The sequence below is a fragment of the Scyliorhinus torazame genome, chromosome 10 (assembly GCF_047496885.1).
Source record: "Scyliorhinus torazame isolate Kashiwa2021f chromosome 10, sScyTor2.1, whole genome shotgun sequence".
In the NCBI taxonomy this organism is placed as follows: Eukaryota; Metazoa; Chordata; class Chondrichthyes; order Carcharhiniformes; family Scyliorhinidae; genus Scyliorhinus; species Scyliorhinus torazame.
Window position 1 is genome coordinate 60,714,062 of NC_092716.1, and position 21,325 is coordinate 60,735,386.

The 21,325-nt window shown below is 49.0% G+C and overlaps 1 protein-coding gene across 3 annotated transcripts in view; it reads right to left on the reverse strand.

Moving 5' to 3' along the window:
* The window catches only part of mylk3 (myosin light chain kinase 3), a 125,752-nt gene that overhangs the window by 32,888 nt on the left and 71,539 nt on the right, over positions 1–21,325 (reverse strand). For all 3 annotated transcript variants that reach the window (XM_072518179.1, XM_072518178.1, XM_072518177.1), the window contains exon 4: positions 18–541. In XM_072518179.1, coding sequence (XP_072374280.1) covers positions 18–541 — 524 coding nt within the window. The remainder of the gene's footprint in view (positions 1–17; positions 542–21,325) is intronic.

Here is a 21,325-nt window from a genome sequence, read left to right on the forward strand (position 1 = left end):
ATAAAATATCAACTCACCAATAATGATATTTTGATCCTTTGGCTTCTCAACAGGTCCTTTGATTTCTTGTGCCTTGTTTGTGATTTCTGTAGACCCTGTTTCACTCTTTGCCAAATCAGTCACTTCTGTGATTTTCTCAGGTTCTTTGCATGCTTTCTGAACATCTTTTGGACTCTTTGATTCACTGCCTATGTCGGATTTGCACTTGTTTTCGACTTTATTTTGACAGCTCTGAGCAGTTTTCTCACTTTTCTGGCCTGCTTGGGGTTTGATAGTTTTTAAAGCTTTTTCATGAATTACAGCTGGTTTGGCCAATTTATTGACCCTTACATCTGGCACTGTGCTGGGTTCCTTTTCCTTTGCTGTTTTCTGCAATACAGTCGCTCTCGTGTCTTCTTTGGGCTTTTGCTGTGCTTTGTGCTTTTTCTGAGGTTCTTTCGGCCCTTCACATGTTGCAGGTACGGGCTCCTTGGTGGCGGTTGCCTCTGAATCGGCCTTTTCTGCAGGAGTGATTGGTATTCCCTGTATTGTTTCGGAAGGCCTGAAAATTAATTGCATAATTAATTAAACAGTAACTTTTCTTTGAGTGATCATTCAGTTTGTATAAATGTAAATCCTCCTTTATTAGGAGAATAGGGTAGCTTTAGAACTAACAGCACAGTTTCTTTAGGCAACTATTAATCAAGGCAAGGTTTATAAATCACTACTGATTTATAAGAATGTATGAATGAAGATTGGGTAGTGCCATCATTTGCTCTTGGGACCTAAATTTCAATGTAACTTGGCTCAGAGAATGGCAGTTCCCTCTCTAATCATTGTATTATCTGATTTATTGACATTGGCAATGTTTCTGTAACAACACAATTTCTTTGTAAGAGAATCTGCCCCATATCAGCCTCGTTATAATGAGGAGTGCAAACTTTATCTACTACCAGCCAAAGGAAACTGTGGTTAGACTATGTAGTGCCCAGATTTGACCATATCAGTTTGGTCACTGAGATAGAAGGGAGATGTTTAAGCACAGGAGATAGTGCAGAAAAAGAACCACAAAGTTGATCCCTAGGCTGAAGACCTCAGTTATGACAAAAGACAGGAGAACCATAAGGTTGTCAGTATGGAAAAGAGAGAGCATATCTGTGGTATTTTTAAAGGATAGGCTTGCAGACCATGAAGGTACAAACAAACAGGAGTTTTATTGGAAAGGTGTTTACCCTACAGGCTGTTCGGATAGACTGCCCGTTTGTCCGCACAAATGTCCGCTGATGCCATCAAAATGTCCCGTGATCGGACTCTTAAAGTGACCTTGTTCCAACTAGAAACAAATATGAATACGCAACAATTTCCTCCCCCTTTACATAGAGGTTCCTGCAACGAAACACGATATAACCTTAATGATCAACATTTACAATATGAACAATTATTAAACACAACGGGCTGCATTCTCCGGTCCGCCAGCCACGTCTTTCTCGGCGCTGCGCCGTGTCCTGGTGGCAGGATTCTCTCTTCCCACCACTTGTCAATGGATTTTCCTACTGAAGCCATTACCAGGAAACCCACGGGTGGGGGTGCGGTACCAGTGGGAAAAGAGAATCCCAATGGCCGGAGAATTCCGACCATCAGCCAATGAGTTAGATGATTCGGAGCACGTCGATTTCTGTGGGGATGTTAGTGAAACTCCAGGCATCTGCCTGCTCATGTTGACTGCGACCGCTGGTGTTTTTAGTTGAGTTTGGACGTTGCCTGTAGTTGTCTCAAACGGAGTCGACCTCGTGATCGGAGGTTGACTCAGTGTTGGAGTGTCCTCAACTGAGGTACTGTCTTCCACTGTTGTTTCAGGTATTGTCAGGTTCCCAGGAATGTCTAGGTTTTTACTTGGCACAGTTTGCTGCAGACTCCCGGTTGATCTGTCCCTGGCAACCTTGTTCTAGCTGCTAAAAGGTGATCAGTGTGTCTCCTCCACACTACATCATTGTGGGTTTGAATGGTGTAGGGGACCAGTCCTGTCTGTGCTAATACAATTTGATTTAGATTAGATTTAGATTTGTTGTCACGTGTACCGAGGTACAGTGAAAAGTATTGTTCTGCATACAGTCCAGGCAGATTGTTCCATCAGTCCACAAGAGGGTCATTCAGGAGTCTGGTAACAGCGGAGAAGAATCTATTTTTGAATCTGTTAGTGCGTGTTCTCAGATTTTTGTATCTGCTGCCCAATGGAAGAGGTTAGAAGAGAGAATAACGGGGTGGGAGGGGTCTTTTATTATGCTGCCCGTTTTCCCAAGGCAGCGGGAGATGTAGACAGAGCAATGAATGGTAGACAGGTTCGCGTGATGGACTTGGTGGCTCTCTGTAGTTTCTTACGGTCTTGGGCTGAGCAGTTGCCATGCCAGGCTGTGATGCAGGCAGATAGGATGCTTTCTATGGTGTACAAATTGGTAAGAGTCAATTTGGACATGCTGAATTTCCTTAATTTTCTGAGGATGTTGTCATGTGAGAGTACCTTTAAGAAATGTGTGTTTATAAATGGGTGTGTAGACTTCCGGTTGTGGCTATGCGGAGCTAAGTTGCACATTCGGCGGCTCCTGCAAAAACGGACTTTTGGGCTCTTTTCAGGGCCCCCAAAGGCACTTTTTCGATGTTTCCCGGTGTGGGAAGGAGTCTATAACAACTCCCCATCAGTATATGGCTTCAACTAGGAGCGGGGCGACAAAAAAGGTGGTGGTGGACCGAAGAAGATGCGAGGGAAGAAGAACAAAATGGTGGCGGGCGGAGACCAGGCAGCGTGGATGCAGTGGGCGGAGGAGCAGCAGGAGGGTATCCAGCGCTGCTTCAGAGAGATTAAAGCGGACCTGCTAGAGCCGATGAAGGCTTCTATTGATAAGCTGCTGGAGACACAGACGGCCCAGGGGGTGGCGTTCCGCGAGGCTCGACACAAGATCCCTGACAATGAGGACAAGATCTTAGGCCTGGCGGTAAAGGTGGAGGCGCACGAGGCGCTCCATAAGAAATGGCAGGAGCGGTTCGAGGAGATGAAGAATCGGTCGAGGCGGAAGAATCTGCGGATTCTGGGCCTCCCGGAAGGGCTGGTGGGGTCGGACGTGGGGGCCTATGTGGTCACCATGTTGAACGCGCTGATGGGAGCGGGGTCCTTCCAGGGGCCCCTGGAGCTGGAAGGGGCCCATAGAGTGCTGGCGAGGAGGCCCAAGGCTAACGAGTCTCCACGGGCGGTTCTGGTGAGGTTCCATCGGTTCGTCGATCGGGAGTGTGTGCTCAGGTGGGCCAAGAAGGAGAGGAGCAGCAGGTGGAAGAACGCAGAGGTTCGAATATACCAAGACTGGAGTGCCGAGGTGGCGAAGAGGAGGGCCAGGTACAATTGAGCCAAGGCGGTGCTGCGCAGGAAGGGGGTGAAGTTTGGCATGTTGCAGCCGGCGCGGCTGTGGGTCACCTACAAGGACCGGCACCATTATTTTGAGTTTCCGGAGGAGGCGTGGACCTTTGTTCAGGCCGAGAAGTTGGACACAGATTGAGGGTCGGGCTGGGCGATTGGGGACTGCGGTTGATATGTTATGTTAATTTATTTTTCGAGGGGGGGGGCCTTTGTATTGCTCCGGGTTTCTTTTTCTCTATGTTTTTCTCTTTCGGGTCGGTGAGGGTGGCTGGGGCGGGTTGGGCACTGTTTTGGTTGGGTTGGTCGGGGGTCTCTTGGAGAGGGGTAGGTAAACGGAACAGGGCGGGTGGACGGCGGTGAGATGGGGCCCCGCGGGGGAGGGGGAGGCCCAAGCCGGAGGTGAGGGGACCGGGCCTGTAAAAGGAGCTGCGTCAGACTGGAGGGGGTGGGGCCGGGGCGGGGAAGCAAGGGTTGTTTCCCGCGCTTGGAACGGAAGGGGGTGGGGGAGAGCCTATGGATGGGGAACGGGAGAGGAGGGTGTGCCACACAATGGGAGGAGTCGAAGGAGAGGTGGGAGTGGCCGGGGTCAGCAGGAGTCAGCTGACTTGCGGAAGTGCAATGGGGGGAGTAAATCAGCTAGGGTGTGTCCTAGCCCGGGGGGGGGGGGGTGGGGGGGTGATCGAGTTGCTGCTGCTATGGTCAAGGAGGAGCTGGAGCGAGTGGGGGGGGGGGTGGTCGAGACGGGGGTATGCCGCTGTGGGGAACGGGCCGAGTGTGGGGTGCGGGCGCGTGGCTGGCCGAGGAGGGGTCATGGCTAGTCGGTGGGGGAGGGGGGCGGGTAGCCCCCTGAACCGGCTGATAACCTGGAATGTAAGGGGACTGAATGGGCCGGTTAAGCGGGCCCGCGTGTTCGCGCACCTGAAGGGGCTCAAGGCGGATGTGGTTATGCTTCAGGAGACACACCTGAAGGTGGCAGACCAGGTAAGACTGAGGAAAGGGTGGGTAGGTCAGGTGTTTCACTCGGGGCTGGATGCCAAAAATCGAGGGGTGGCGACCTTGGTGAGAAAGAAGGTGTCATTCGAGGCGTCGAGCATTGTGGCAGACAATGGCTGTAGGTACGTAATGGTAAGTGGTAAGTTGCAGGGAGAGAGGGTGGTACTGGTCAATGTGTATGCTCCGAACTGGGATGATGCGGGTTTTATGCGTCATATGTTGGGTTGGATCCCAGACTTGGAAGTGGGGGGCCTGATAATGAGGGGAGACTTTAACACGGTGCTGGATCCGGCACTGGATCTCTCCAGGTCTAGGACGGGTAGGAAGCCGGCGGCGGCTAGAGTGCTGCGGAGGTTTATGAACCAGATGGGAGGGGTGGACCCTTGGAGATTTGCAAGGCCGGGGGCTAGGGAATTTTCATTCTTCTCACATGTCCATAAGGCTTATTCCCGAATCGACTTTTTCATTTTGAGTAGGGCGCTGATAGCAAGAGTAGAGGACACTGAGTATTCGGCAATAGCCATTTCGGACCACGCCCCGCATTGGGTGGACTTGGAGATGGGGGAGGAGAGGGACCAGCGCCCGCTGTGGCGTTTGGAGGTGGGGCTGTTGGCGGACGAGGAGGTGAGCGAGCGGGTCCGAGGAAGTGTAAAGAGGTACTTGAAGACCAACGACAACGGGGAGGTCCGAGTGGGGATGGAATGGGAGGCACTGAAGGCGGTGGTGAGGGAAGAGCTGATCTCCATTAGGGCCCACAAGGAGCGGAGGGAGCAGGGGGAGAGGGAGAGGCCGGTGGGGGAGATGGTGAAGGTAGACAGGAGGTATGTGGAGGAGCCCGAGGAAGGATTGTTGAGGAAGAGGCGTAGCCTCCAGGCCGAATTCGACCTGGTGACCACCAGGAAGGCGGAGGTGCAGTGTAGGAAGGCCCAGGGGGCGATTTACGAGTATGGGGAAAAGGCAAGCCGGATGCTGGTGCATCAGCTTCGGAAGCGGGACGCAGCTAGGGAGATTGGGGGAGTTAAGGACAGGGGAGGGAGTGTGGTGTGGAGTGGGGTTGGCATCAATGGGGTCTTCAGGGACTTTTACGAGGAATTGTACCGATCCGAGTCCCCACGGGAGGAGGGAGGGATGGGCCGCTTCCTGGACCAATTGAGGTTTCCAAAGGTCGAAGAGGGACTGGTGGCGGGATTGGGAGCCCCGATTGGGCTGGAGGAGCTGATCAAAGGGATAGGAAGCATGCAAGGGGGGAAGGCACCGGGGCCGGATGGTTTCCCGGTCGAATTCTATAAAAAATATATGGACCTGTTGGGCCTGCTGTTAGTCAGGACCTTTAATGAGGCAAGGGAGGGGGGGGGGGGCTTTGCCCCCGACGATGTCCCGGGCACTGATCTCCTTGATCCTGAAGCGGGACAAGGATCCCCTGCAATGTGGGTCTTACAGACCGATTTCCTTGCTAAATGTAGATGCCAAGGTGCTGGCAAAGGTCTTAGCCACGAGGATTGAGGATTGTGTGCCGCAGATCATCCATGAAGACCAGACGGGGTTTGTGAAGGGGAGACAGTTGAACGCAAATGTGCGGAGGCTTTTGAACGTTATCATGATGCCGGCGAGAGAGGGGGAGGCGGAGATAGTGGTGGCGATGGACGCTGAGAAGGCCTTCGATAGGGTAGAGTGGGGGTACCTTTGGGAGGTGCTGAAGAGGTTCGGGTTTGGGGAGGGGTTTGTCAGGTGGGTTAAGCTGTTGTATGAGGTCCCGATGGCGAATGTGGCCACAAACAGGAGGAGGTCCGAGTACTTTCGGTTGCACCGAGGGACGAGACAGGGGTGTCCCTTGTCCCCCCTGCTCTTCGCACTGGCGATTGAACCCCTGGCTATGGCACTGAGGGAGTCAAGGAACTGGAGGGGGTTGGTGCGAGGTAGACCATAGAACAGTACAGCACAGAACAGGCCCTTCGATGTTGTGCTGAGCATTGTCCGAAACCAAGATCAAGCTATCCCACTCCCTGTCAGTCTGGTGTGCTCCATGTGCCTATCCAATAACCGCTTGAAAGTTCCTAAAGTGTCCGACTCCACTATCACAGCAGGCAGTCCATTCCACACCCTAACCACTCTCTGAGTAAAGAACCTACCTCGGACACCCCTCCTATATCTCCCACCCTGAACCTTATAGTTATGCCCCCTTGTAACAGCACCATCCACCCGAGGAAATAGTCTCTGAATGTCCACTCTATCTATCCCCCTCATCATCTTATAAACCTCTAGTTGCCCTTCACAAGATAATGAGTTGCTATCTTGAACCCCTGCAGTCCTTGAGGTGTAGGTACACCCACTGTGCTGTTAGGGATGGAGTTCCACGATTTTGTTCCAGCGATAGTGAAGGAACGGCGATATAGATGGGCAGAGAGAGAGATGGGCAGAGAGAGATGGGTAGAGAGAGAGATGGGCAGAGAGAGATGGGCAGAGAGAGATGGGCAGAGAGAGAGATGGGCAGAGAGAGATGGGCAGAGAGAGATGGGTAGAGAGAGAGATGGGCAGAGAGAGATGGGCAGAGAGAGCATAGGGTGTCACTTTATGCGGACGACCTGCTGCTGTATGTGGCGGACCCGGTGGGAGGAATGCTGGAGGTAATGAGGATTCTTAGGGAATTCGGGGGCTTTTCGGGGTACAGGCTCAACATGGGGAAGAGCGAGCTGTTCGTAGTTCATCCAGGGGACCAGGAGAGGGGGATTGGCGAGCTCCCACTAAAAAGGGCGGAGAGGAGCTTCAGGTATTTGGGAGTCCAGGTGGCCAGGAGCTGGGGGCCCTGCATAGGCTTAATTTTACAAGGCTGGTGGAGCAAATGGAGGAGGAGTTCAAGAGGTGGGACGCGTTGCCGCTGTCCTTGGCGGGTAGGGTGCAGTCAATCAAAATGACGGTGCTCCCAAGGTTTTTTTTCCTGTTCCAGTGCCTCCCCGTGTTTATCCCGAAGGCTTTTTTCAGGCGGGTTAACAGTAGTATAATGAGGTTTGTGTGAGTGCGAGGGACTCCGAGGGTGAGAAGGGTGTTCCTGGAGCGGAGTAGAGATAGGGGGGCTGGCGCTGCCCAACCTCTGTGGGTACTACTGGGCCGCCAATGCGACAATGGTGCGCAAGTGGGTGATGGAGGGGGAGGGGGCTGCATGGAAGAGGTTGGAGACGGCGTCTTGTGTGGGTACGAGTCTGGGGGCGCTGGCAACGGCGCCGCTCCCGTTCCCTCCAAGGAGGTATACCACGAGCCTGGTGGTGGCGGCTGCCCTCAAAACCTGGGGGCAGTGGAGGCGGCACAGAGGGGAAGCTGGGGCCTCGGTGTGGACCCCAATACGGGGGAACCACCGGTTTGTCCCAGGGAGAATGGATGGAGGGTTTTCAGGGTGGCACAGGGCAGGGATACGAAGGTTGGGGGACCTGTTTGTGGATGGGAAGTTTGCAAGCCTGGGTGAGCTGGAGGAGAAGTACGGGCTCCCCCCGGGGAACACCTTCAGGTACTTACAGGTAAGGGCGTTTGCCAGACGGCAGGTGGTGGAATTCCCGTGGTTACTGCCACACACAGTACAGGACAGGGTGCTCTCGGGGGGGTGGGCGGGAGTGGGGAAGATCTCGGAAAGTTACCAGGTGATGCAGGAGGAGGAGGAGGCCTCGGTGGTGGAGGTAAAAGGTAAGTGGGAGGAGGAGTTGGGAGAGGAAATTGAGGAAGGGACATGGGCAGATGCCCTGGGGAGGGTGAACACTTCCTCATCGTGCACGAGGCTCAGCCTCATACAGTTTAAGGTGCTGCACAGGGCACACATGACCGGGACAAGGATGAGCCGGTTTTTTGGGGGTGAGGACAGGTGTGTTAGGTGCTCAGGGAGCCCAGCAAACCACACCCATATGTTCTGGGCATGCCCAGCACTGGAGGAATTTTGGAAGGGCATAGCGAGGTCAGTGTCGAGGGTGGTCGGATCCAGGGTCAAACCGGGCTGGGGGCTCGCAATATTTGGGGTGGCAGAGGAGCCAGGAGTGCAGGAGGCGAAAGAGGCCGGTATTCTGGCCTTTGCGTCCCTGGTAGCCCGGCGAAGGATTCTTCTTCAGTGGAAGGATGCGAGGCCCCCAAGCGTGGAATCCTAGATCAGCGATATGGCAGGGTTCATTAAATTGGAGAGGGTGAAATTCGCCTTGAGAGGGTCGGTACAAGGGTTCTTTAGGCGGTGGCAACCGTTCTCAGACTTTCTGGCAGAACGATAGACATTGGTCAATGGCAGCAGCAGCTCGGGGGGGGGGGGGGTTTACTTTATTATTGTTTTTGTTATTTACACTGAACGGTCTGAGGCGGTGTATATACCTGTTATGTTAAGTCGGGGTGTGAATGTTAATTTATTATTTATATACAGGCTGGGGGGGGGGGGGGGGTTTGGGGGGTTGCTTTTCTAGATTGTGTTTTGTACTTAACCCTGTTGGTTTCTTTTTTTTTCTCATTTTTTAATTGATATTTTATGAAAACCTTTAATAAAAATTATTTTTTGAAAAAATAAATGGGTGTGTATGTAAATATCTATAGTGAGAGTATCTTTAAAAAATGGGTGTTTACTACTGTCGTGATGTCAGAGAGTGGGTGGAGCTTGGCTGTCTGTCAGCTTTTTACTTTTATTTTAGGCTGTTTGCTGCAGGTTGTGTTTTGGTTTTGTTTTCCGTGTTGGAGCTGAAGGCAGACCAAGCAGGTGTACTGCTGTTGTCTCTGCCATCAAAAGACTATCTCTTGATCATTTGGTGAATTCAGAATTATAAATGTTTTCAGTAGTGAATGTAACCCTAATGTGCTTCTGTTAAAAGTTGATTCTTAATTCTTCTGGAAGTTCAAAGGACAGCTTACGGATTACTTCGTGTTGTATTCTTTGGGGGTTGTATTTGAATTAATGGTTGCTAAGTTGTTCACTGTATGTTTTAAAAAGGTTAACTTGAGTTCATAGAATAAACATTGTTTTGTTTAAAAAAAATACTTTTCCATTTCTGCTGTACCACACCTGTAGAGTGGGCCGTGTGCTCCCCATACCACAATCTATTAAAAGTTGTGGGTCAGGTGAACTCCATGATAGGCTTTGGGGTTGTCTGAATCCTGGCTCATAACAATGTTTAGGGGTTGTTAGGCTTTCTTGGTTATAACATCGATGCGGGTGGACCAGGACAGATAGTTGGTGATATGTACACCTAGGAATTTCAAGCTGTCAACCGTCCCCACCTCAACACCATTGATGCAGACAGGGGGATTTCCTGAAGTTGATTAGCAGCTCCTTAGTTTTGCTGACATTGAGGGAGAAATTGTTGTCGTTACACCACTCCACTAGGTTCTCTGTCTCCCTCGTGTATTCTGACTCATCGTTGTTTGAGATATGACCCACTATGGTCGTGTCATCAGCAAACTTGTTGATGGAGTTAGAGCCGAATTTTGCCACACAGTCCAGTGTGTATAAGGAGTATAGTAGGGGGCTAAGCACGCAGCCTTGCGGGGCCCAGGTAGTGAGGAACTTATCGTTGAGGATAAGTTCTTTTTTATCCTTACTGATTGTGATCAATGGGTCAGGAAGTCGAAGATCCAGTTTCAGAGAGAGGAGCCAAGTCCTAAGTTTTGGAGTTTGGATATGAGCTTGGCTGGGATTATGATGTTGAAGACGGAGCTGTAGTCAATGAATAGGAGTCTGACGTAGGACTCATTATTGTCGAGATACTCCAGTGATGAGTGTAAGGCCAGGAAGATTGCGTCTACTGAGGACTGGTTGTGGCGGTATGCAAATTGCAGTGGATCAAGGCAGTCTGGAAGTATGGAGTTGATGTGTCTCATGGCCAACCTCTCGAAACACTTCATGATGGATGTCAAGGCCACCGGACGGTTCTTCTTTAGCACAGGTATGATGGTTGTCTTCTTGAAGCAGATGGAAACGTCGGAATGGAGTAGGGAAAGGTTGAAGATGTCTGCGAACAACCCGCCAGTTGGTCTGCGCAGGATCTGAGTACACTACCAGGGACTCTGTCAGGGCCCATCACTTTCCATGGGTTCACTTTCAAGAAGGCCAATCTGACTTCGGAGGCTGTGACAGTTGGTATGGTGTGTCTGAGGCAGTTGACAATGGTTTGTTGGCTTCCTGCTGGAAATGAGCATAGAATGCATTGAGTTCATCGGGGAGGGGTCCTCTGTTACCAGAGATTCTACTCTGACAGGTCTCCACTTCTCATTGATGGTGTAGTTCCTTGCCAATACTCCCTGAGTTTTCTGAAAAACACAGCATTTAGCCTCATTCCCACGTCACAAAACCTGACTTTGCTGTTTCCTCTCAACTCCTTCGGGGTTTTGGAACACCCCCAGCTCTAAACTATTGTTGCAGGGTATTTGCTACTCACAGTACTCCCGGTACTGTTCCAAATCTTTCAAGGCAGTGCACATGGCAAGCTTCTTTTCAATGTTGTTTCCTCTGAAATCTATGTTTAAATTTTGGTTTCTTCAATGGCTGTTACCGATATTTGGTACCCCTCCATTGCCAGCTTTGGTGTAGTGATGTTTTTAACTTCTTAATCCTTTTCAGATGTCTATGCATGGATTGACAATATTTCTATTTTGTTTACTTCTCTGGGAGTCTGCCAGCATGGCTCCAACCTCCTCGTCACCAGTTTTCTTTGTGGTATTTTTAAAGGATAAGATTGCAGACCATGAAGGTACAAAGAAACAAGAGCTTTATTGGAAAGGTGTTTCCTCTACAGTCTGTTAGAATAGACTGCCTGTTTGCCCACACAAATGGCTGATGACATCACATAATTGGATTCATAAAGTAACCTTGCTCCAACTGGGAACAAACATGAATACACAGCAACACTGTAACGGTAATATTGGCAGTGAATGATTGAACTCTCTGATCCTTCAGTGACAAATGCATTCCCCAAATAGCTAGGAAATAATACGAATATGAAACCATATGTATAGAGACGGAATCAGGAACAGTACAATATATCTCTCATACACATTCAAGGCAATGAGGCCTGACACAGAATGGAACAATAGGTCATTCATGGACACGTTTAGGGGAATTGGTCCCAAATTGATAATGTGTGAATGGGTCACACTATGGCCAGAATGTACAGGTTGGGTTTAATTTGATTGACCAGTTTGTACTGAAACATAAATATATATATATCAACATATATATCAGTCAGGAGAATATCAGAATGTTGAAACTTTATTTTATTATATAACTGAGGATTAGAGGTTGCAATGAAATTCCCAGATCAGTAAAAAATGTTATCCTCAGGCAATCTGGTCAGTACTAAGTATTGATTCTGAGCCCATCAGTACCACTCTGCGATATTCTAATTGCCTATTACAATCACAGTGAAATTATTAATTCTGCAAACTTAATATCACTCCTGATTTTAATCCGGTAGGAGAATGGGGGATTGAAGCTGTGATAATTCATTTTTTTAAAACCCTATTCAAGGGTCTCTGTGGAATTATGGAATACAGCCATGTGTTATTCACCATAATTTCCAAGAATTTCCTCACTATAATAATAATGTTACCATAGGTGATGCAAGTTTTCAGCAAAGTGAGACCCATTATTTTATCTTGTAGAGGTTTATGAGATAGATAGATAAGTACATGGAAAAGATAAACCAGAATATTTATGTTAAATAACGAGAATTTAAGTGGATATGGTAACATTGTGGTTATTTATTGGCCCAATAATCCAGAGGTCTGGACCAATGATCTGAAAGTATGAGTTCAGAACCCACCACGGCAGTTGGGAAATTTGAATTCAGTTCATTAAATAAATCTGAAGTAAAAAGCTAATTGCTCCATTGCAGATGTTGCCAATCTTGTTGTCTGCTAGAGTGTTAAAGGAGATTAATGGAATAATTAGCTCTTTTATTTGGAACAAAAGAAGCCTTGTATAAACTAATGTGGCAGGGGTTAGGAATCATAACAGTAAGCCAGCAAGTGTAGAGACTGGGGATGAGCATGTCACCACGGCCAGGCTGGCTAAGAGGAAGAGCAGGCTGGGGGAGGTCGAACTCAGTGGGCCTGGAGGTCTGGAGTGCATCTGCTTCAATGCACAGAGTATAACAGGTAAAACAGATGAAATTAGAGCCTTGATTCATGCACGGAACTTGGATGTGGTTGCACTAATGGAGACTTGGTTAAAAAAAGGGACATAACTGGCAGTTAAATATTCCGGGATATAGGTGTTTTAGACGAGACAGAGAGGAAGGTAAAAGAGGTGGGGGAGTTGCAATACTGGTTAGAGAACATATTACAGCTGTACAGAGGGAGGACATCTTGGAAGATTCAAGTAACGAGGCACTGTGGTAGAACTCAGAAACAGGAAGGAGGCAGTCACTATGATGGCAGTGTACTACAGGCCTCCCAACAGCCCATGCGAGGTTAAAGAACAAATATGTATGCAGATTCTGGATAGATGTCGAAATAATAGGGTTGTAGTGGGAATCTTTAATGTTCCTTATATTCGGAACAATATGTGGATAGTCTGACTAGAGAGGGGGCTACACTGGACCTAGTACTAGGGAATGAGCCTGGCCAGGTCATCAAAGGTGCAGTGGAGGAACATGTAGCAAACATTGAGCACAATTCTGTAAGTTTTCAGATACTCATGGAAACGGACGAGTGGTGTCCTAGGGTTAAGGTGCTAAATTGGGGGAAGGATAACTGCAGCCAGATTAGACAGGATTTAGAGACTGTTGTTTGGGAGAGGCTTTTTGAGAGTAAATCCCATTTGGCATGTGAGAATTTTTTAAGGAGCAGTGTATGGGAGTGCAGGACAGGCATGTACCGATGAAAAGGAAAGACATGAAAGGCAAGATTCAGGAACCGTGGATGACCAGGGAAATTGCGATCTAGTCAAAAAGAAAAGGATGCATACATGAGGTCGAGGCAACTAAAAACAGATGAAGCACTTGAAGAATACAGGGAAAGTAGAAAATAGCTCAAACAGGGAGTTAGGGGCAAAAGGGGCATTAAGGAGAATCCCAAGGCATTTTATACATATATTAGGAACAAGAGGGTAGCTAGAGAAAGAATTGGTCCACTCAAGGACAAAGGAGGGAAATTATGGGTAGAACCATAGGAAGTGGATGAGATCTTTAATGAGTACTTTGCAATGGTATTCACAAAGGAGAAAGACACGTTGATTGGTGGTGCCTCAGAGGGCTATGTAGACACTTTAGAACAAGTCATTATTACAAGGGAGGAAGTGTTAGGTGTGTTAAAAAGCATTAAGGTAGACAAATCCCCAGGGCCAGATGGCATCTATCTCAGATTGCTGAGGGAGACATGAGATGAAATTGCTGGGCCTCTAACAGAAATCTTTGTTTCCTCTTTGGCCATAGGTGAGGTCCCAGAGGATTGGAGGATAGCCAATGTTGTCCCGTTATTTAAGAAGGGTAGCAAGGATAACCCGGGTAATTATAGACCAGTGAGCTTTATTTCAGTTATAGTGAAATTGTTTTCTCAGAGATAGGATTTATGCACATTTGGAAGTGAATGGTCCGATTGGCGACAGACAGCATGGTTTTGTACGAGGGAGGTCATGTCTCACTAATTTAACTGAGTTTTCTGAGCAGGTGACAAAATGATTGATGAGGGAAGGGCTGTGGATGTTGTCTGTATGGACTTTAGCAAAGCATTTGACAAGGTCCCTCATGGCAGGCTGGTGCAAAAGATTAAATCACACGGGGTCAGAGGTGAACTAGCTGGATGGATTCAGAACTGGCTTGGCCATAGACGACAAAGTGTAGCAGTGGAAGGGTGCTTTTCCAATTGGAGGTCTGTAACTAGTGGTGTTCCGCACGGATCAGTACTGGGACCTCTGCTGTCTGTAATATATATAAATGACTTAGAAGAAAACATAACTGGTCTGATTAGCAAGTTTGTGGCTGATACTAAGATTACAGGAGTTGCAGATAGTGATGAAGATTGTCAGAGAATACAACAGGATATAGATAGGCTGCAAAATTGGGCAGAGAAATGGCAGATGGAATTTAACCCGGATAAATGCGAGGTGATGCATTTTGGTAGATCCAATTCAGGTGGGAGCTATAAAATAAATGGCAGAACCACCAGGAGCATAGATACACAGAGAGATCTGGGCGTGCAGGTCCACAAATCCTTAAAAGTGGCAGCACAGGTGGAAATGGTGGTAAAGAAAACATCCGGCATGTTTACCTTCATCAGATGGGGCATCGAGTATAAAAGTGCGCAAATTATATTACAGCTATATGGAACGTTGGTTAGGCCACATTTGGAATACTGTATCCAATTCTGCTCACTGCACTGCCAGAAGGACATGGAGGCTTTGGAGAGAATACAGAAAAGGTTTACCAGGATGTTGCCTGGTGTGGAGGGTATTAGCTATGAGGAGAGATTGAATAACTGGGATTGTTCTCCCTAGAAAGACGAAGGCTGAGGGGCGACCTGATAGATGTTTATAAAATTATGAGGGGTATAGATAGGGTGAAAAGTTGGAGGCATTTTCTCAGGGCGGAAATGACAATTACAAGGGTCACAAGTTCAAGGTGAGGGAGGATAGGTTCAGTGGAGATGTGTGGGGGAAGTTTTTTACACAGAGGATGGTGGTGGCCTGGAATGCGCTGCCAAGTGAGGTGGTTGAGGCAGATACTTTAGCGACCTTTAGGACTTATCTAGATAGACACATGAACATGTGGGGTACAGAAGGATACAGGCGGTTGGTCTAGATAGGACACGTGATCAGCGCGGGCTTGGAGGGCCGAAGGGCCTGTTCCTGTGCTGCACTGTTCTTTATTGTTTGTTCACCAAGCTGCAGCTCCTAGGTTCCAAGGGGGTCTGGGGTCCTGAATGTTCGACTTTACCAATCAGCCTCTCATCTGGGGCGAGATTCTCCGACCCCCCCGCCGGGTCGGAGAATCGCCGGGGGCTGGCGTGAATCCCGCCCCCGTCGGTTGCCGAAGTCTCCGGCACCGGAGATTCGGCGGGGGCGGGAATCGCGCCGCACCGGTTGGCGGGGCCCCCCCGCGCGATTCTCCAGCCCGGATGGGCCGAAGTCCCGCCGCTAAAATGCCTGTCCCGCCGGCGTAAATTAAACCACCTACCTTACCGGCGGGACAAGGCGGCGCGGGCGGGCTCCGGGGTCCTGGGGGGGGCGCGGGGCGATTTGGCCCTGGGAGGTGCCCCCACGGTGGCCTGGCCCGCGATCGGGGCCCACCGATCCGCGGGTGGGCCTGTGCCGTGGGGGCACTCTTTCCCTTCTGCCTTCGCCACGGTCTCCACCATGGCGGAGGCGGAAGAGACTCCTTCCAATGCGCATGCGTGGGAATGCCGTCAGCGGCCGCTGACCAAAGGCCTTTTCCGCCAGCTGGCAGGGCGGAAATTCGTCCGGCGCCGCCCTAGCCCCTTAAGGTTGGGGCTCGGCCCCCAAAGATGCAGAGCATTCCGCACCTTTGGGGCGGCGCGATGCCCGTCTGATTTGCGCCGTTTTGGGCGCTAGTCGGCGGACATCGCGCCGTTTCTGGAGAATTTCGCCCCTTATGTTTACACGTGACTGGGTTTGAAAGGACCCTACCTTGTTTTGGCTCGATATTGAAATAGTCCAGTCGGCTTTCCCATTGTTATTTTATGGGGACTTTAAGTCAGGTTCTGCTAGGTGTGATAATCTATCGTTATTAATGCACTCAGAGTGTGGAGGATGGTAGAAGGGAGGTCTAACCTTTTTCATTTTCTTTAAAAAAAAAAATTCCGAGTACCCAATTCATTTTTTCGAATTAACGGGCAATTTAGAGTTGCCAATCCACCTAGTCTGCACATCTTTCTTTGGGTTGTGGGGGTGAAACCCACGCAGACACGGGGAGAATGTGCAAACTCCACACGGACAGTGACCCAGAGCCAGGATCGAACCTGGGACCTCGGCGCCGTGAGGCATCAGGGCTAACCCACTGCGCCACCTTGCTGCCCGAAGGGAGATCTAACCTGACCTCCACTCTTTCTTCCATCCAGGGCTGCCTGGACCTCCCACAAGGTCTTAATGACCATAGATTCGATACTTGGAGAGATAGAGGCATTTTGTGGCTGGGAGACATATTCAGTGGTGCTTCCTCACCTTTGTTTGAGCAGCTATGCCAATAATTTGATATTTCGAGTCGTCCCTTTTTTTAAGTATCTGAAACTTTGAGATCCATAACAAGACAACTTTGTGTCTTGACTCTTCTATTTTCCTGGTGGAAAAAATCCTGATATCTGTGAAGCCTAAACATTTAAAGAGCAGGTTTTACGGTACCTCGTGCTCCAGATCCTGCGTTAGTACATTGGGTAATTTGGAGTTTTGGGAAAGAGACTTGGCACTAATATTGATGAGGAGGCATGGGGTAGTATATGGGATTATGCCAATAACATTTTGGTATACAATAGAACAAAGGACACTCAGTTCAAGATACTGCACCGCTTGCATATCACTGCAAGTCTGAGACACGGGTATGATCCTGTGGGATCCGTGGGCAGCACGGTAGCATTGTGGATAGCACAATTGCTTCACAGCTCCAGGGTCCCAGGTTCGATTCCGGCTTGGGTCACTGTCTGTGCGGAGTCTGCACATCCTCCCCGTGTGTGCGTGGGTTTCCTCCGGGTGCTCCGGTTTCCTCCCACAGTCCAAAGATGTGCAGGTTAGGTGGATTGGCCATGATAAATTGCCCTAAATGTCCAAAATTGCCCTTAGTGTTGGGTGGGGTTACTGGGTTATGGGGATAGGGTGGCGGTGTTGACCTTGGGTAGGGTGCTCTTTCCAAGAGCCGGTGCAGACTCAATGGGCCAAATGGCCTCCTTCTGCACTGTAAATTCTATGATCTATGATCCTGCTGGATCCGCAAAGTGCCAAAGTGCCTGATAGTTGAGGGTGATTATATACACTGTGTATTCACCTATGTCAAGGTTCAATCCTGTTGGGCTGGTGTAGTTAAGGTGCTGGTGAGGATATTTGATCCTAAGTTCCTGGGGCGGGATTCTCTGACCCCCCCCCCCGCCAAGTCGGAGAATTGCCGGATTCTGGCGTGAATCCCGCCCTTGCCGGTTGCCGAATTCTCCGCACCGGATATTCGGCGGACGGCGGGAATCGCGCCGCGCCGGTCGGCGAACCCCCCCCCCCCCGCCCGGCGATTCTCCGGCCCGCGATGGGCTGAAGTCCCGCTGCTGGAATGCCTGTCCCGCCGGCGAGGATCAAACCACCACTCTTCCCGACGGGACCAGGCGGCGCGGGCGGGCTCTGGGGTCCTGGGGGGTGCGCGGGGCGATCTGGCCCCGGGGGGTGCCCCCACGGTGGCCTGGCCTGCGATCGGGGCCCACCGATCCGCAGGCGGGCCTGTGCCGTGGGGGCACTCTTTCCCTCCGCCTCGGCCACAATCTTCACCATGGCCGACGCGGAAGAGACACCCCACCCTGCGCATCTGCGAGGATGACGTCAGCAGCCGCTGACGCTCCCGTGCATGCGCGGACCTCCGCCACCCGGCGAAGTCCTTTCGGTCCCGGCTGGCGGCGCGCCAACCACTCCGGCGTGGGGCTAGCCCCTCAAGGTGAGGTCTTGGCCCCTAAAGGTGCGGATCCGCACCTTTTGGGTGGCCAGACGCCGGAGTGGTTCACGCCACTCCATCCCGCCGGGACCCCCCGCCCCACCGGGTAGGGAAGAATCCCGCCCCTGATTCTGAGTCTTCTAGGTGGGAGAATTATTGACGTTAATGCAAAAAGGCTGTATAACATAGATTTGCAGCTCATAGATTAGTGACTGTTATATTACTTGGGAGTAATATTTGTTACTCATTTGTTTCTGCCGAGTTGAACTTAACTTCGATGATGAATACTCAAAGTCGTCCAGTGATAACAAATCATTTACCAAGTAACTGATCAATTTACTTGTGAGTTCTTTCCTTCAATACTTTTACTAGTGGTTGAATTAAACAAAATATATTTAGATTAACAATGAATTATATACTTTACATTCTGAGCTTTCAATACTTCTGTCCTCGAGCTACAACATATCCAAAGAGAGCCGGAAAACAGATTGTGGTTGTTTATATACCCCTTGTTAGTGTTACCCTCTAGTGGTCATCTGACTGTACTGACTACACATTAACCCTTCATGTATTTACATATACAGAGATCACTACAGTGACAAATATCCTTCAATTCAAAATTGGCATAAAATGGTCTTGGAATGTATCCCTATGGAATTCCTGATGTCTGTGACCCATCCTAAATTGGATACATTCCGCAAAGAGTGGGACTCCTATCTCACATTCATTGGCTTCACTTTGTCTGACCTGTTCCTGCAAGGTTTCCTATGAGTCATATCGCAAGTGTGTGATCTCATTATATATAAAGGTGTGCATCTTGACATATTATCCTATCATGTTTATTTGTCCTTATCATCTCCCCTCCACCTCCATTTTCTGATTGATGCGGTCTTTAAATAGAGGCACTAGTTCTTAAGAACTATTATTCTGAATTTATCCTGTCTTTCTCTGTTCTTACATCTACAGAAATGTTGAAATACTTGTTCTTTACTTCAGCAGTTATGTTTTGAAAAAATTGTTACATTTTCTATAAAATGATAAAACTAATAAAAATATATATTTAGAAAAAGCTAATCTCAGTAATGGCGACCATGAAATTAGTGGATTTGATCAAAACCCATTTGGCTTACTCATATCCTTTAGAGAAGAACATTTTCTGGTCCTACCCAACATGGTCTATAAGTGACTTCAGACCCAAAGCAATTTGGTAATTCTTAACTGCCCTCTGAAATAGCCTAGCAAGCCATTTAGCTGTGCTGCATCGCTATGAAAAAGTGTAATAAGAATAATATTGGATTGACCAATATTTGTAATTAAGAAAGCAAATGCAATGTTGTCATTCATCTCAAGAGGCTTGGAATATAAAAGCAGGGATGTACTTCTGAAGCTTTATAAAGCATTAGTTGGCCTTAGAACCTTAGTTAGGCCACACTTGGAGTATAGTGTTCAATTCTGGTCGCCACACTACCAGAAGGATGTGGAGGCTTTAGAGAGGGTGCAGAAGAGATTTACCAGAATGTTGCCTGGTATGGAGGGCATAAGCTATGAGGAGCGATTGAATAAACTCGGTTTGTTCTCACTGGAACGAAGGAGGTTGAGGGGCGACCTGATAGAGGTATACAAAATTATGAGGGGCATAGACAGAGTGGATAGTCAGAGGCTTTTCCCCAGGGTAGAGGGGTCAATTACTAGGGGGCATAGGTTTAAGGTGAGAGGGGCAAAGTTTAGAGTAGATGTACGAGGCAAGTTTTTTACGCAGAGGGTAGTGGGTGCCTGGAACTCACTACCGGAGGAGGTAGTGGAGGCAGGGACGATAGGGACATTTAAGGGGCATCTTGACAAATATATGAATAGGATGGGAATAGAAGGATACGGACCCAGGAAGTGTAGAAGATTGTAGTTTAGTCGGGCAGTATGGTCGGCACGGGCTTGGAGGGCCGAAGGGCCTGTTCCTGTGCTGTACATTTCTTTGTTCTTTGTTCTTTGTAGTTAGGCCCCATTTAGAATACTGTGAGCAATTTTGGGCCCCACACCTCAGGAAGGACATACTGGCACTGGAGCGGGTCCAGCGGAGATTCACACGGATGATCCCAGGAATGGTAGGCCTAACATACGATGAACGTCTGAGGATCCTGGGATTATATTCATTGGAGTTTAGGAGGTTGAGGGAGATCTAATAGAAACTTACAAGGTAATGAATGGCTTAGATAGGGTGGATGTAGGGAAGTTGTTTCCATTAGCAGGGGAGACTAGGACCCGGGGGCACAGCCTTAGAATAAAAGGGAGTCACTTTAGAACAGAGATGAGGAGAAATTTCTTCAGCCAGAGAGTGGTGGGTCTGTGGAATTCATTGCCACAGAGGGCGGTGGAGGCCGGGACGTTGAGTGTCTTTAAGACAGAAGTTGATAAATTCTTGATTTCTCGAGGAATTAAGGGCTATGGAGAGAGAGCGGGTGAATGGAGTTGAAATCAGCCATGATTGAATGGTGGAGTGGACTCGATGGGCCGAATGGCCTTACTTCCGCTCCTATGTCTTATGGTCTTATGGACCACATGGCACCAACCTAGACATCGTATTGAACATGACAAAGGCATACCTTGCCCAGACAACCCTGTGAAGTGCTCCTTACTAACATCTGGAGACTTGTGCCAATATTGGGAGAGCTGTCCCACAGACCAGCCAAATAATGCCTTCCATAGACATACTCAATGAGTCGTATGTTAGAGCCAATGTCTTAGACTTTTCCATCACCATCCCCCATAAGCCATGTCCAAATAACAGGACAAAACTTCCAAAAGTGCAGCAAGGCGTTATACAGTTGGGTAGGAGTGACCTTGAGAGTCTTCAATATTTGAATCCGATCCCTTGAATTCTCATGTTATCAAGCCAAGCATGGTCAACATGAGAAGAGAGTGCTGGCTGGTTGACAAGTGGATTCTGATTGGTGGAGACATTGCCATGGAGAATGCAGCAGGGAGCAGTTAACTTCCAAGCCTTTGTTCAAATTCAAACTAGACAGACTAACTCTAATTGGTCAAAGCTCTCCCATGGGGAAGAAACCACGGAATGGCTGTCCCCCAAGCTAGTGTTTATTTGAAAAAGGCACAATGTGTGGATGTGCTCCTTCTGTCTGCAATGGACAGGGCCCTTTGTGTGAATATATGTAGCTTCTAGCACGTGTAAGTGAGCCACACCGTGAATCCGACCGATAATCTTCAATTTTATTTTAGTGTAATTCTTAGCACAATCAGAATTGTTTGTTGTCCAGTCGCTGAATCACATCTGGACACTGTGTTTTGGGTTTTGCAAACATGGGCTGATTAGTGAGTCAGTACTTTGCATGTTGTGAACAGCCAAAGA